This window comes from Argentina silus (assembly GCF_951799395.1).
Source record: "Argentina silus genome assembly, chromosome: 11".
NCBI classification, from domain to species: Eukaryota; Metazoa; Chordata; class Actinopteri; order Argentiniformes; family Argentinidae; genus Argentina; species Argentina silus.
The window spans coordinates 18,529,474-18,543,242 of NC_139665.1; the positions used below are offsets into that span (position 1 = coordinate 18,529,474).

The 13,769-nt window shown below is 44.3% G+C and overlaps 1 protein-coding gene across 2 annotated transcripts in view; it reads right to left on the reverse strand.

The window, feature by feature from the left end:
• trappc9 (trafficking protein particle complex subunit 9) overlaps positions 1-13,769 on the reverse strand; it is a 153,441-nt gene that overhangs the window by 97,042 nt on the left and 42,630 nt on the right. For both annotated transcript variants that reach the window (XM_083680159.1, XM_083680158.1), the window contains 2 exons: positions 8,363-8,515; positions 601-719 (listed from right to left, as the gene is read on the reverse strand). In XM_083680159.1, the coding sequence (XP_083536285.1) occupies positions 601-719; positions 8,363-8,515 (272 nt within the window). The remainder of the gene's footprint in view (positions 1-600; positions 720-8,362; positions 8,516-13,769) is intronic.

Here is a 13,769-nt window from a genome sequence, read left to right on the forward strand (position 1 = left end):
GTCAATGAACCTGCACACCCAACTGCTCAGATAACCACCCTACCCAGCACCGCTCTCCCCTGGTGATGACAAACCCCAAGTGCTTAGTCTTGGCAAAAGTGTGAACAGGCAAAAGAACACACAAACACAAACGCACACACATTCTGACACACACACACACACACACACACACAGTTTCACTCTAGCCCAACTCTTCCCTGACTCCCTGTGCTGCCTCCACACAGAGTACTGTCATCAGTTCTGCTCATGTCCCCACAGATCAAAGATCACCTGCACCCTTAGAGAGACAGGCCACATTAACTCAGTGTACCTTCTCGGCTGTGTGTGAAAAGCTACAGTTAGCCTGTCTGAATGCAGCAGCCTTACCTCGGCTCCTGCCTTTCTCTCTCTCACACACACACACACACACCATAATTACCCAAAGAGGCTCATTATCTATCTGCAGCATCAAAAAGTGAGCTGAGAGACAGAAACACGGAGATAAAACATCCTCCAAAATGCTACCCGCCATGAAATGCAAATGAGTAAACTGTCAACGGAAATGAATAAGTATTGAAGTGTATTTTGTGGGTGGAAATAGATGTGAATAGATTGTCCTACCTTTACGTGGTTGTACTCAGCTTTGCTGGACTCGCTGCCGATTGGCTTAGTCTCGGCCCGGGGTTTGAGGACCTGTCGGAGTGGGCTGGAGATGGGAAGGCCTGTCACACTGATCCCATCTGAAATTATATCACAGTTTTAAACAGTTAGCGTGTGCACGCACACACACACACACACACACACTTCATTGTAGTTCAGTGCTTACACTTTGTGATCTACAGTAAATCTTGTGAACAGAATAGCCTTAGCCTATCATATGATCCTTCTTATTCAGAGCAAATGCGTATTAGAGATATGAGCTGAAGAATAAGCTGTCTCGAGCTTTTGAAGAGAATCAGACATCAAGCACTACCGAAGGGGTTACTAATTTCAGCTCGTGCTAGCGACAGTCCTCGAACATGACGTGAGCACCCGGTCTCTGACGTCAGTGGAAACATATCTGTGTCTCCTTGGGGAATAGCTCACCGTAGGACATATTCTGGGCCACAACACACACACACACACACACACACACACACACACACACACACACACACACACACACACAGACAGACAGACAGACAGACAGACAGAGCGAGCGAGGAGAGAGATAGAGAAGGGAATGATTTGGCTGAAAGAAAATTCATAAGCCCCCGCCAGCTAGGATTTCATATTTTCCCCTGTTTCTACACTCCAACAGAGACTATTCTCCTCTCCAGCCTGTCTAGCTAACTTCTGCTCAAAGCACACAGAGCGTATAGTCCTAGTCTTTATCCCTGGGGCTCACACACTACTGTATCATTAGTACCCATATTCCGGTTCACTCACAGTCACACAGCTATTTTTTCAGTTCTCTAGGAGGCCTTGGGCTCAAGATGAACCAGGTCTTAGGGTCACTGGGCTAATATTGTAGCATGTTGAGGTGCTGTATGGAGAGTTTGACTCCCTATGAGCAAGATTTTCCGCAGACATATATGGTGTATTTGATGCATCAAGACAGGGGGGGTGGGGTGACATAGGGAGAGGAAAGAACCAGATACACAGATAAAAAAAAAAACATCTTTATTGACTAAAGCCATCATTAAGGCATGCAGACTATTTCAAAGCACACATACATCTTCATGTCCCGTAGCAGAGAGAGAGAGAGCGAGGGAGAGAGTGTGAGTAACTGGTGGAAAGATTGACGACAGCATCGCTCAAGATCACCCCCCCCACCCTCCTCCCCATCACTCTCAGTCTGTGTGTCTCTCCCCCCCTCCCTCTCTTTCCCTCAGGGAGAATCTAAAACTCCAAATATAAATCACCTCTCATGATAGTCACAGTGAATTGAGAGCTGATAAAAGAGTGACAAACTTGAAATCATCCAACAGTTTGTGTTTTACAGTAGCGATGAGGTAACGTGTGTTTCTGCTATGTCACCTCTGGTCCGCACGGTGCTTTTCCTTTCCTGGAAGGTGAGTGTATTAAAAAAAGGGGCATACGACTGATTGCCTTGTAAACATAAAAGCATCTTCAATATCCTGTAGAGGGGAAAAGATCACAGGGCTGGGAAATACAAGTCAACAAAGCCTTGTACTGCAGAGGCAAAACACTGTGATGGACTTTGAGACCTAACAGATGGACTCTGACTCCTTGACATGCATTGTTTTTATGAATGTGTTATAGATGGGGAAAAAGACAGAAAAAGACGGGACAAAAATCCCAAATGCTCTGAGAAAAACACCTCTCCTGATGCTTATATTATTTCTGGAGCCGCGACTCAAAGTTAGCCCAGCCCAGGGGAGCCTCTGACAGATCAAGAGAGTGAAAATAGGATGTGTAAATTATAGTGGCTCTTTCAAAGCCGCACTTTTTGCTGTCATTATTACAACATCAAACATCCAAATTACAAGGACGTCGGAGGGTTCTTTCAGACAGGGAGAGCAGTAGAGAACATTAGAAAGATGAGGAGAAATGGAAAGAGATGAGGAGAGGCAGCTCATCCAGAACGCTGCCGCTCGTCTGGTGTTCAATCTCCCCAAATTCTCCCATGTCACCCCCCTCCTCCACTGGCTCCCGGTAGCAGCTCGCATCAAATTCAAGACCCTGGTGCTTGCCTACCAGGCGGCAAAGGGAACAGCCCCTCCCTACTTGCAAGCAATGGTTAGCCCCCAAACCCCTGCAAGATCACTCCGCTCCTCCACCTCGGCTGCCCGCCTGGCACCGCCGCCTCTAGGTGGATGCAGTGGCCACGCTACTCGGTCACGGCTTTTCACTGTCCTGGCGCCCCGCTGGTGGAATGAGCTTCCCACAACGGTCAGGACTGCAGAGTCACTTCCGATCTTCCGCCGTAGATTGAAAACCCATCTCTTCAAGCTACATCTTAACAGTCCCTCCTAAAGACCGCTTCACCCTCACTACCCCCCCTATACTAACCCTAACCCCGAGACCTCTTCTCCCCTGCTACCCCCCTGTACAAGTTCTCTCCTGCTAATAAAATATATTTTAAAAAAATTAAAAAAATAAAATATATATTTTTTAAAATGACATTTAAAAAAAAAAAAAAAAAAAGCCTACTGGCATTACAACTGCCTATGGCCCCTGGTGTGAGCATTGATTACTTTGTTTTATGATGACTGTTGGATAGATGATTCACTTACTTAAACAAATGTATTTGTTGTACGTCGCTTTGGATAAAGGCGTCTACTAAATGCCATAAATGTAAATGTAAATGGGAGAGAGATGAGGAGAGAGGGAGAGAGATGAGGAGAGAGAGGGAGAGAGATGAGGAGAGAGAGGGAGAGAGATGAGGAGAGAGATGAGGAGAGAGATGAGGAGAGAGGGAGAGAGATGAGGAGAGAGATGAGGAGAGAGGGAGAGAGATGAGGAGAGAGAGGGAGAGAGATGAGGAGAGAGATGAGGAGAGAGATGAGGAGAGAGGGAGAGAGATGAGGAGAGAGATGAGGAGAGAGGGAGAGAGATGAGGAGAGAGAGGGAGAGAGATGAGGAGAGAGATGAGGAGAGAGGGAGAGAGATGAGGAGAGAGAGAGAGAGGGAGAGAGATGAGGAGAGAGAGAGAGAGGGAGAGAGATGGAGAGAGATGAGGAGAGAGGGAGAGAGATGGAGAGAGGGAGAGAGATGAGGAGAGAGATGAGGAGAGAGGGAGAGAGATGGAGAGAGGGAGAGAGATGAGGAGAGAGAGAGAGAGATGGAGAGAGATGGAGAGAGAGAGAGAGATGAGGAGAGAGGGAGAGAGATGGAGAGAGGGAGAGAGATGAGGAGAGAGAGAGAGAGATGGAGAGAGATGGAGAGAGAGAGAGAGATGAGGAGAGAGGGAGAGAGATGGAGAGAGGGAGAGAGATGAGGAGAGAGGGAGAGAGATGAGGAGAGAGGGAGAGAGATGGAGAGGGAGAGAGATGAGGAGAGAGGGAGAGAGATGAGGAGAGAGGGAGAGAGAGGGAGAGAGATGAGGAGAGAGGGAGAGAGAGAGAGAGATGAGGAGAGAGGGAGAGAGATGGAGAGAGGGAGAGAGATGAGGAGAGAGGGAGAGAGATGAGGAGAGAGGGAGAGAGATGAGGAGAGAGAGAGAGAGAGAGATGAGGAGAGAGGGAGAGAGATGGAGAGGGAGAGAGATGAGGAGAGAGGGAGAGAGATGGAGAGAGGGAGAGAGATGAGGAGAGAGGGAGAGAGATGAGGAGAGAGGGAGAGAGATGAGGAGAGAGAGAGAGAGAGAGATGAGGAGAGAGGGAGAGAGATGGAGAGGGAGAGAGATGAGGAGAGAGGGAGAGAGATGGAGAGAGGGAGAGAGATGAGGAGAGAGGGAGAGAGATGAGGAGAGAGAGAGAGAGATGAGGAGAGAGGGAGAGAGATGAGGAGAGAGGGAGAGAGATGAGGAGAGAGGGAGAGAGATGAGGAGAGAGATGAGGAGAGAGGGAGAGAGATGAGGAGAGAGGGAGAGAGATGGAGAGAGGGAGAGAGATGAGGAGAGAGGGAGAGAGATGAGGAGAGAGGGAGAGAGATGGAGAGGGGGAGAGAGATGAGGAGAGGGGGAATGAGTGTGTGAGGTAATGTGTGAGGCAGGATCTGAACAAATTATTACTATCATTACTCAAAGCCATTTCAGTCAGAATAAATCCTGAATTACAGACAGAAGCAAATCATCTACACACAGCACATCGAGGCTTTGTTTTAATATCCCTGATATCCTCTTGCTTTCAACTGTAAATTGGTGGTGCTGTGAGCTTTTTCTCATTATGTTTCTTTTGTACGGGTATAGAACAAGTCGCTCGCATTAGCATCTGGAATCAGGTGCACAAATTCAACAAGGATTTCAAAAACATTAACATTTTTTACAGACGGTACATTTCTGAGATTTTCTATATGGATTAGGTGGTACAGTATTATCAAAAAGCAAGGCTATAATGTACTGCCCCACATTTGAGAAAGAGTTGAAGACATTAAAATAAAGGTAAATTGGGTCCACAAGACTGGCCAAAGTATCTTTCAGTCCAGTTTATGGGTTTCAACGGCACTAAATGGTTTCTGTTATTATAACACTCTCTAGATTGAGCCAATAGAATTTCCTTGAAATCAGCAAGCATTCAGTCAATGTAAAAACTGGACTGTATAGAATAGACCGATTGAGCTGCTTTCTGACTTATTTGTAATTGATAAGCCAGGTGGTACATTTAATAAAATGATAAGTATAAAAGGGAATTGAAAAGTGAACAATTTGTATACATTGAACTCTGCATCTCTAAGAGAGAATTTTCAGACAATGACAAAAAACAATATCTGTGGAGCAAACATATGCAAAGCAACAAAGACGTCTTCTACAGTATGTTCCTGAAATAAATGTACCATCAGTCTTCTGTATAATACAGTGTGTTATGTTGAAAATATTTATATATAATCACAGTGAATTTTGCTAAATACACTGCTGGCCAAGGGCATGTCAAACTCTTCTACCGAATGACATCACAAGTGTGAGAGCTCATTGGCTGGCTGTTGTTAGCTGAGGGTGAATCTCGGTGAGGTTAAAAACACTGACAGTACCCTCCTGTCCCCCTCTAATTGCATAGGTTCTTAAAAAATGCATCTCACTCCGTTTTAATTCCCTTTAATTATGTTGTTCTTGGGTGACATTTTAGCATTCATGGGCTAATGTGTTTATGCTGTCTGCCTCTCCCCTGCCCTCTTGTTGACGGTAAGCTTTTACAGAGATGGCGAGGCTGGCTGGCTGGCTGGCTGGCTGGCTGGCTGACTGGAAACTCCTTTCAGACACAGAGAGTGAACAGCAGCATTAAAGCAGGCAGCACTGTCATTTAGTATGATGCTCACACCATCTAAACCAATAACGGCTGCTGCAAGTCAGAGCCCATTAGACCTGTGTGATGACATCACTCCCATCAGACCTTGAGTTATGCTGGGCCAGGTCTGGTCCTGAGTTGGACTCAAGGAGAGGGATAAACCGGTCTCAGGATAAATCAATGAACTCTGCGCTGAAAAACCCTCTGGTTCTCAATGGGTCTGTCTCTCATTTGCCCACTCCTCGCTTTCTCTACTTAAAAGGAAAAGGACATCTTGTGAAGTGCAGGCAGTAGCCCAAATTAAGGATGATTGCAAGGTTATGTTGACATGGCAATCTAATTCAACATTAAGACGTCTTGCGCTTACATTAGGGGTCGGAATAGTGGAGGTCGGAATAAATCACCAGCCGTTTGAGTTGTTTATCTGCAATCAGTTCTAAACTGTGCTTCAACTGTGCTCAAACTACTTCAAGAGCCTTTTATGACAACTAGATCAGTCTTGCTCTAAACTTAGCAGGGGAGGACGAAACACACTGGAGCCTCCTGTTACATCAGAGAGAGTATATCAACCAGTTTCATCAATGGCTGATCTTGACGGAGACATCTGCACTTATCGGTATATTTAATCTACAGTTGGAGAGTGCTGCTGTTAATACAATGTACCAGCAGCATACAGATCAGAGAGGCTCTGACGCACTATGCAGGCTGCTGTGAGCTGCGATTTATCCACATGCACCGGTGGTGGAAAGTGAGAGGGAGAGAGAGAGAGAGAAAAAGAGAGAGAGGGAGAGCTTCTGTAGATGCTTATCACCAGGCCGAATGGGAAGCTCGGAGGTCAAGATTCCATTCCAGTCCCACATGCTCCGTGCATAAGGCCAGCCGTTCACTCAGAGCGAGTGAATTAATACACAGCATGGAAACCCATTCCCTGGTGTTATCACTCCAGGACGGCAGGGAGGTAAATTGATCAAAAAAATATGCAGAGAGAAAACAAAAGAAGAGGAGATTATATCTGGTGAGATAAGATATGGCCCGCTTGTCATGCCATGGTTTTCTGGTATATTGAGTGTGTGGGTGACATTTGGATTTTTCTTTGCTGACGCCATATCTATTCCCCAAAAGAATTACAGTATGGCCTGAATTGCAGGTAGCAGGTTTCCATAACTCAGAAACATGCATTCTTCTTGTCCAGCAACAATGAATGTGACCTTTCATATCCTCTACAAAGTAACATAGCTTGAAACCCTCCTTTTCTGCAACTGATTGCAAATCTATAAGATCTTCTCGTAAAACTATTACTGTAGCATATACTGTAGACAATAGACAGGTAAAGTGGTCCCTCGATACTTCTCAATAAATTCAATTCAACATCACACCAGCTTATTAACATGCAACTCCTGCCGAAGCATCAACATTTCCAACTTTAATTACTGAAGGTGCTATATTTAATAATCCCTCAGCTCCAAGCACCATGGCGTCTAAAATCAGCTAAACAATAATGCAAATAAGTTCAGCAGTAACTGTATTAATGCAAAATAATAATGTATCAGAGTCTGATAACATCCAACACGTTGAGTAAACACTGCGGTCCAGAATGTCACCACAATAGAAAGGCATCCAGGGCTGTTGTTTAGGGAAAACCGCCCCTTATCTCCTCAATTCAGGGCCACCATTATTGCTTGGCTAATTAAAACATTGCAACAGTATCTGTTAATTGACCTCATAAAGAGTGTATGGCATGGGGGCAGAGTTAAATTCACTGTTTTCTTATTGCTCTTGTTTCTCATTCATGCGGGAGAACAGCACACCACAGCACTGGGCTCTCAGGTGCCCCAGCAGTCTCCTATGGAGCCCTCATTAATATTTAACAAGCCGCCAGCAGCAGCCTGTGTTTGGGAAAAACAGCAGTCTCTGAGAGGAGGAAGGGATAGAGGGAGAAAGGGAGAGATGGGATAGAGGGATGGAGAGGTGTGGGGTGGAAAGAGTGGAGAAAGAGTGTTGTAAAGGAGGAAACAAGACGACGTAGACAACGGAGACAGAGACGACAGAGACAGAGACAGAGAAAGGGCATGAGACCGAAAGAGCTCAGAGAGAAATGGAGGTGGAGAGACCTTATGTCTGCTGTTAGCATGGAACCTCTCTTGAATCTTAAATGAGGCAACAAGGCTCTCAACCCTCTCTGGAACAGCGAGCACTGTCTGTAGCAGTAAATGGACACTAAATTCTGCATCCAGTACATGTTTAACCTCAGCTACAGTGTCATGGGCTGAGAGTGGAATGGTATCTAGACTTCAGAGAAACACAACAAGAAGCACTCCTCCCAAAAGACAAAGACAGGGTTGTAAGAATGGTGTATAATGGAGAAATGTAGTTTTCTTAAAGTTTCATCATATGTTTATGTGCTGATACTGGGAATATCACGTGTTTGTTTGTGTGTGTGTTGTTCTGGGGAAGTGGCAGAGTAGGGTGTGTGTTATTATGGCCGAGCCACTCACCATCATTGAGGTCCTGGAGCAGGTTCTCTTGTCCAGAGAAGTCCAGGTTGACTTTGATGTTGATGGTGAGGGTGACAGACTGGCCTGGCTTCAGAGGAAGGTGAGACAGAGCCTCCTCCAAATCCCAGCTCAGGAACTCCCCAAACAGCTTCTCTGTCGGAAGACAAGAAAGACCAGACTAAGCCAATAATGTCCACAGCATAGAGAAACCTTTACTAGCAGACCTGTCTGGAAACCACAGGCTGAGAGACAGGGCTAGATAATCAAGTACAATACACAAACACACAGAGGACATCCTCTCTGAAAAACAGCACAGTACTCACAGTAGTAGTTTAAAATTCTCAATGAAGCGAAGGCATACAGTACAAGTATGTTTGATAAAAGAAAAAACTTACTGAGAGTCTCTTCAAACACTTATTTGACCACAACAAACATACTGTTTCCTGAGGAAAAACATGATGTTTTCTTGAGGGATTGTACACAGAAGCATAATAAGAAAAGCCAGTTAGAGATGCTGACTTCAACTTTCAAGCCAGTTGAAACTTGGCACGCCATGACATGAAATGAAGGAGACAAGACATGACAGTCATTTTCAAAACCGGGAAATAGGATGTCATTCCGGCGCTTGTACAAACTGAAATGCAATTTGCTTTGCGTATGTAAGCATTTAGGTGACACAGATTCATTTTGACTTCATTGCTCCATGTGGCCTCAAGAAGGTGGTGTATTTGTTGCATGTTGACATGGAGAGGGGAGGGCATGCAATTTCAAGTGAAGCAAGTTCCACATCCCTGTATAAACCTGTGTTAATGTGCTGCTTACCGGCTGTTACAATTAGCCCCCTGGGTCTGGTGTAAATTGCTGGCGTTTGGCAGTTGACGGGTCAGATAACCATAAGCACTTTGCGATTGCGCCTAAGACTAAATGGTCTGATTTATGATAAAACCCCAACCACCTGAGACGGATGACTCAGCTGCATCCACTTCAGCCAAGAACACCAAATGAATGATACATCACACTGAACTGAATAACCCATGTGCTTTGCTTTAACAGGTGTGCAGCTGCTGGTTTCAAGCAACAGGCTGGTAATAATAACAAAGGCTCTCTCTCTCTCTCTCTCTCTCTCTCTCTCTCTCTCTCCATCCCTAAGGTTGTTATTGCTGTGGTGAATAATCCAAAAGAACAAAAATCATCATCCTAAAAACCTTTATTTCACCCCTGGATTATGTAACCTTTCAGAATCCAATAGAATGGTAAAATATTGCTAAATCATGCCTGATTAGGCTATGTGGGTAAACAGTAGCCACAAATGCAAACTACTGGATAAACAGGCCCCTTATACTGTACTCTGTCTATTACCTGGACTTGAGGTCTTAGTCCAAGTGTTAAAGAGTGGAGGGGCCCCATTTCGCCTCTTAGTAGAAAATGAAAAATGCATGAATGGAGTGTGGGCAGCGGCTCTGCACCCTGACCCTGCCACAGCACATCATTATTAAGTGTTTCATCCAGTCCTTACATAGAGGTATTGCATGTGCATTATTGAAGAAGCAACCTTGCCACTGACATTTGATTAGTTTTACCTTGACTTGCAGGGAAAAATTGACTTAAAAGTGCGGAAAGCATATACGTGTTAGATGTTGTGGTGATTTTTTTTATTTAGTGTAGTATATTACTGGCAATCAACATCCAATGTTCTCTGAAATCAGAAAAATTGAGCTAGCAACTCTCGTAATTCACAATGTTTCCTAGAATTGTCTATGAATGCTAGCTTGGCCATGTTGTAGTGGGTATTCTCTGCATATGAAAACTAGGCACTGAGACATCCTGATCCGAGAGAGAGAGAGCAGGTGAAGCGCCTCTAAGCCAGCCTGGTAGAGCAGGCTGACCGACCACCATACGCCTGTGTGCAGCTGGACCCAGTTCAAAGCAAACAGAGAACAGGCAGGGGCATGCCAGCTAGTGGAGACCCGCAGCCACCTTGCATGAGACATTCAAAGGCTTCAAAGAACAATGAGGCATGTGACCTCCCAGATATACTCCTGAGGACAGCTAGCCTAAAATAATACATAACCTCCGTTGCTAAAAATACATTGGAGCAAACTCTAGTTTTGCTGTATTGTGCACTTGCAAGGGTGTGAGAGAGACTTTCTACTGCTTAAATATCTATGATTCCTCGAGAAAAGGTTCTTAAAAACACTTAAAATGGATGGTTTATGCCAATTGTACATAATAGGCTAACCATACACTGCAATATGTATATCTATTAAACAAACAGTGGGCTGGAGTTCATATTGAAAGCTTATGTCAGAATGTTATGTAGAACAGACAGTGGTCTGGAGAGCAGTTACAGTATGGAGGCATCGTGACTGAGAACAGAATGAGGTACTGTACTGTGGCAAATATATTGACCATGGACCAAACATTCCAAGTGACCTTCAAGTTTGAGAGTTAAAAGCAACAACAGTGCCGTTTTCACCCTAGAATGACGACAACTTTAGAGTCGATATGAAACAAGCTCCATTTCAAGAGCTGCCCAAACGCTTACCACAGTATAACATGTTCCTCGTCTCTGACTCACTCTCTTTCTTTCTCTCCTTCGCTTGTTGTGGAATAATGGCTGAGGCATCGTAGATGCAGAAAATATCTCTATGATGACACAATCGTGTTACACAGAACATTCCAGAATTAAATGAATATTATCCTGAAAAAGTCTGAATTTGTGCAGAATACCTCTGAGGTCTTAAAGCATCTGACAAATTTTGATAAAGCCGAGGGTCTCTAAATGTGCCTTGGCAAAAACTGTAAAGCACCACAGACACAGAAGTGATTAAAATAACTCTCACACATTCCATCTCACAATCCATCTTAGGCCTGCAGTCTAAAAGTAATTAAGGAGTAGAAACCTGTGGATGTGTACAATTGAAGTGATCCACGACTGTGTCTGAGATGGGGCTTCAATCCAAGGTAAACAGTAAGCGGAAACACTTAATCTAGGCCTATCCCAATTTTTGAGCTATGCCATCACACAAAGGACACTCAGACCCAAATAGGTCTACAACTTCTCTAGTATTATGCAGCTCCGCACCAGGTAAACATGTCACTTCTTTACTGCACTGAATTGCGAATAATTTATGAAGTTCATATTTCTCTCGTCAAAAGTTTATATCACCTTGCCTCTGTGAGGACTCAATGAACCCTTGAGTCGGCTTTTGATGGGGGGGAAAAAAAGGAAGAACATTTTCATCCCTGATGAATCGATCACTGATCTGCCTGACGACTGACTGCCCTCTTTCAATCACTGTCATTTCAGTCTTACACATCAAAGCAATCTTAGACACACTCCAGATGTCTCACACTGAGAACGGGAACAAAAACGTGCTTTTATCACGCAAAACATTGAACTCATTTTTGCATGATGAAAAGCCCTCTGTGGATTTGTGGTCTTTGGGCAGTCCAAAGGATGTATTGATTCTTCAAAGATGAGATAGACAGTGTTATTAGACACTGCTTTTTCACATTCACTGTATGGGAACAAGGCTAAAAATACTCAGATAATATTTCTTTTAAGCTTGTGTTATCCGTTGAGGGTTATATCACATGTGAAAAGTATGATCTTAGCTAACAGAGAGGAGCTGGGGACAGACAGTTCCTTTGGTCATTCTCATAATTAATATGGACTGCATTAGGCTATATCATACTCCACCAAAACCCCTTCCTTGGGTCCTCCCTGCTTATACCGACTCTACTGCCCTCTGTTGAATGAAGGCGGAACTGCAACTCCTCCATATGCTCCCTTATCAACCTCCATCCACACAGAGTGGCTCTCTCACACATATCAGTTGGCTGCGGCCCTACGCCGGCAGAAGTAATAAAGTTGTTTGCTTTTCCACAGATGTCTCCCTATTGTGAAGGACTCAATCTTTTATTCATTAATTTCTCCTACTGTGAATACTGAGGTGGAGGCACACCGGGAGCCAGGGCAAACACAACGCCATGTAGAGGCTCAGAGGACAGAGTTGCCAGGACAACTACCACCAGTATATGACACGGGTCACCTAGCAGGTCAGGAGGAGATAACATTGTGACGGGAGGTGAAAACCTTTTTAAATAAACCCTGTGACCTCTCTTGGACATGATGCATTGTCTTTCCACATCTCTGTTAGCAGAGCTCACCATCCTGCTTGGTGTGGAAAGTCATGAGGCTTTTTCTTTAAAAAAAAATATAACACCTCAGCATCTTTCAACTACCAGAGAGGCCTTACTCGAGAAAGTCTCCTAATAGGGGACAGGGACACTGATGCACACACACAGGCACACAGAGTTCCTTGCTGATAAAACATAAACTGTTTTTTTGTTTTTTTCTCAGCATGAGGATGTTTCTTAGAAGATGTCCATGATGGAGATATCCGTCATACTCGGGTTCACAAAGGTGACTCAGTGTAGGGTGAACTACAAACCACTACAAACCTGCTCCTTCAGATATGATTCATATGGGCACCTCAAAGAGTTTGTGTGAAGACAGTCACATATATCCCTTTTTCCATTTAATACAAGAATGCACCAAGGATAATATTTCAAGTGAATTATTCAACAGGAAATGTTAGAATAAATATTACAGTTGAGTTTTTTTATAAATAAAAATAAGCACAACATTTTTCTGAAATTGAATTATTCAAAGGCCTTCAAACCACTCTGATTGTGCTGTACTAAACAACAGTGGTTCCTGAAGCAATTTAAATGCAATGGCTGGCAACAATGGTGAGAAATGTGCTCTGCTATGGTATCACAAGGTTGTAGTTGTATGATCCATTGCACTGCTACAACGGTTATGGACGTGAAAAAGCTGACTCTACATAATAGTAATCACATGACCTAGTGACTGAATAATCTGATTGATAATGATTTGCTCATCGCTGTGTGCCAGGCACTTAAACTTGACGATAAGTTGCAGACAAGATTCACAATATACTTTTGCAGCATGACAATTGCTACATTTGCCACCACTGTGAATCACACGAATCAGTCTGTGGCTGGGCGTGAGGTTATTGTAAACTAGAGGCTCTAGTGGTGTTTGGCCTGCCTGTTCATGAGGTCTAGTTAAGATGTTCATTTTGTGTTTTCAGAGAATGAAGATATTATTTTTGGATCCACCATGGATCAAAACAAGCCAACATGGCAAACACCAGCATCAAATGGGAGAAGCCTTTTGGCAAACTACATGTTAGTGTTATCATCAACAGGCAGGGCGGCACATGACCAAATGACTGTGTCCTCCAAGTCCGTCTACAGCAGGCCTGATCATATCCTGTAGCGCCCCATGCTGTGTTCCCCCTCTGAGGTGACTTGGGTGTTTCTGGCTGAGCTGTCATGTGCAGACTTTCCATTTCAAAGCCTTTTCAGAGACACC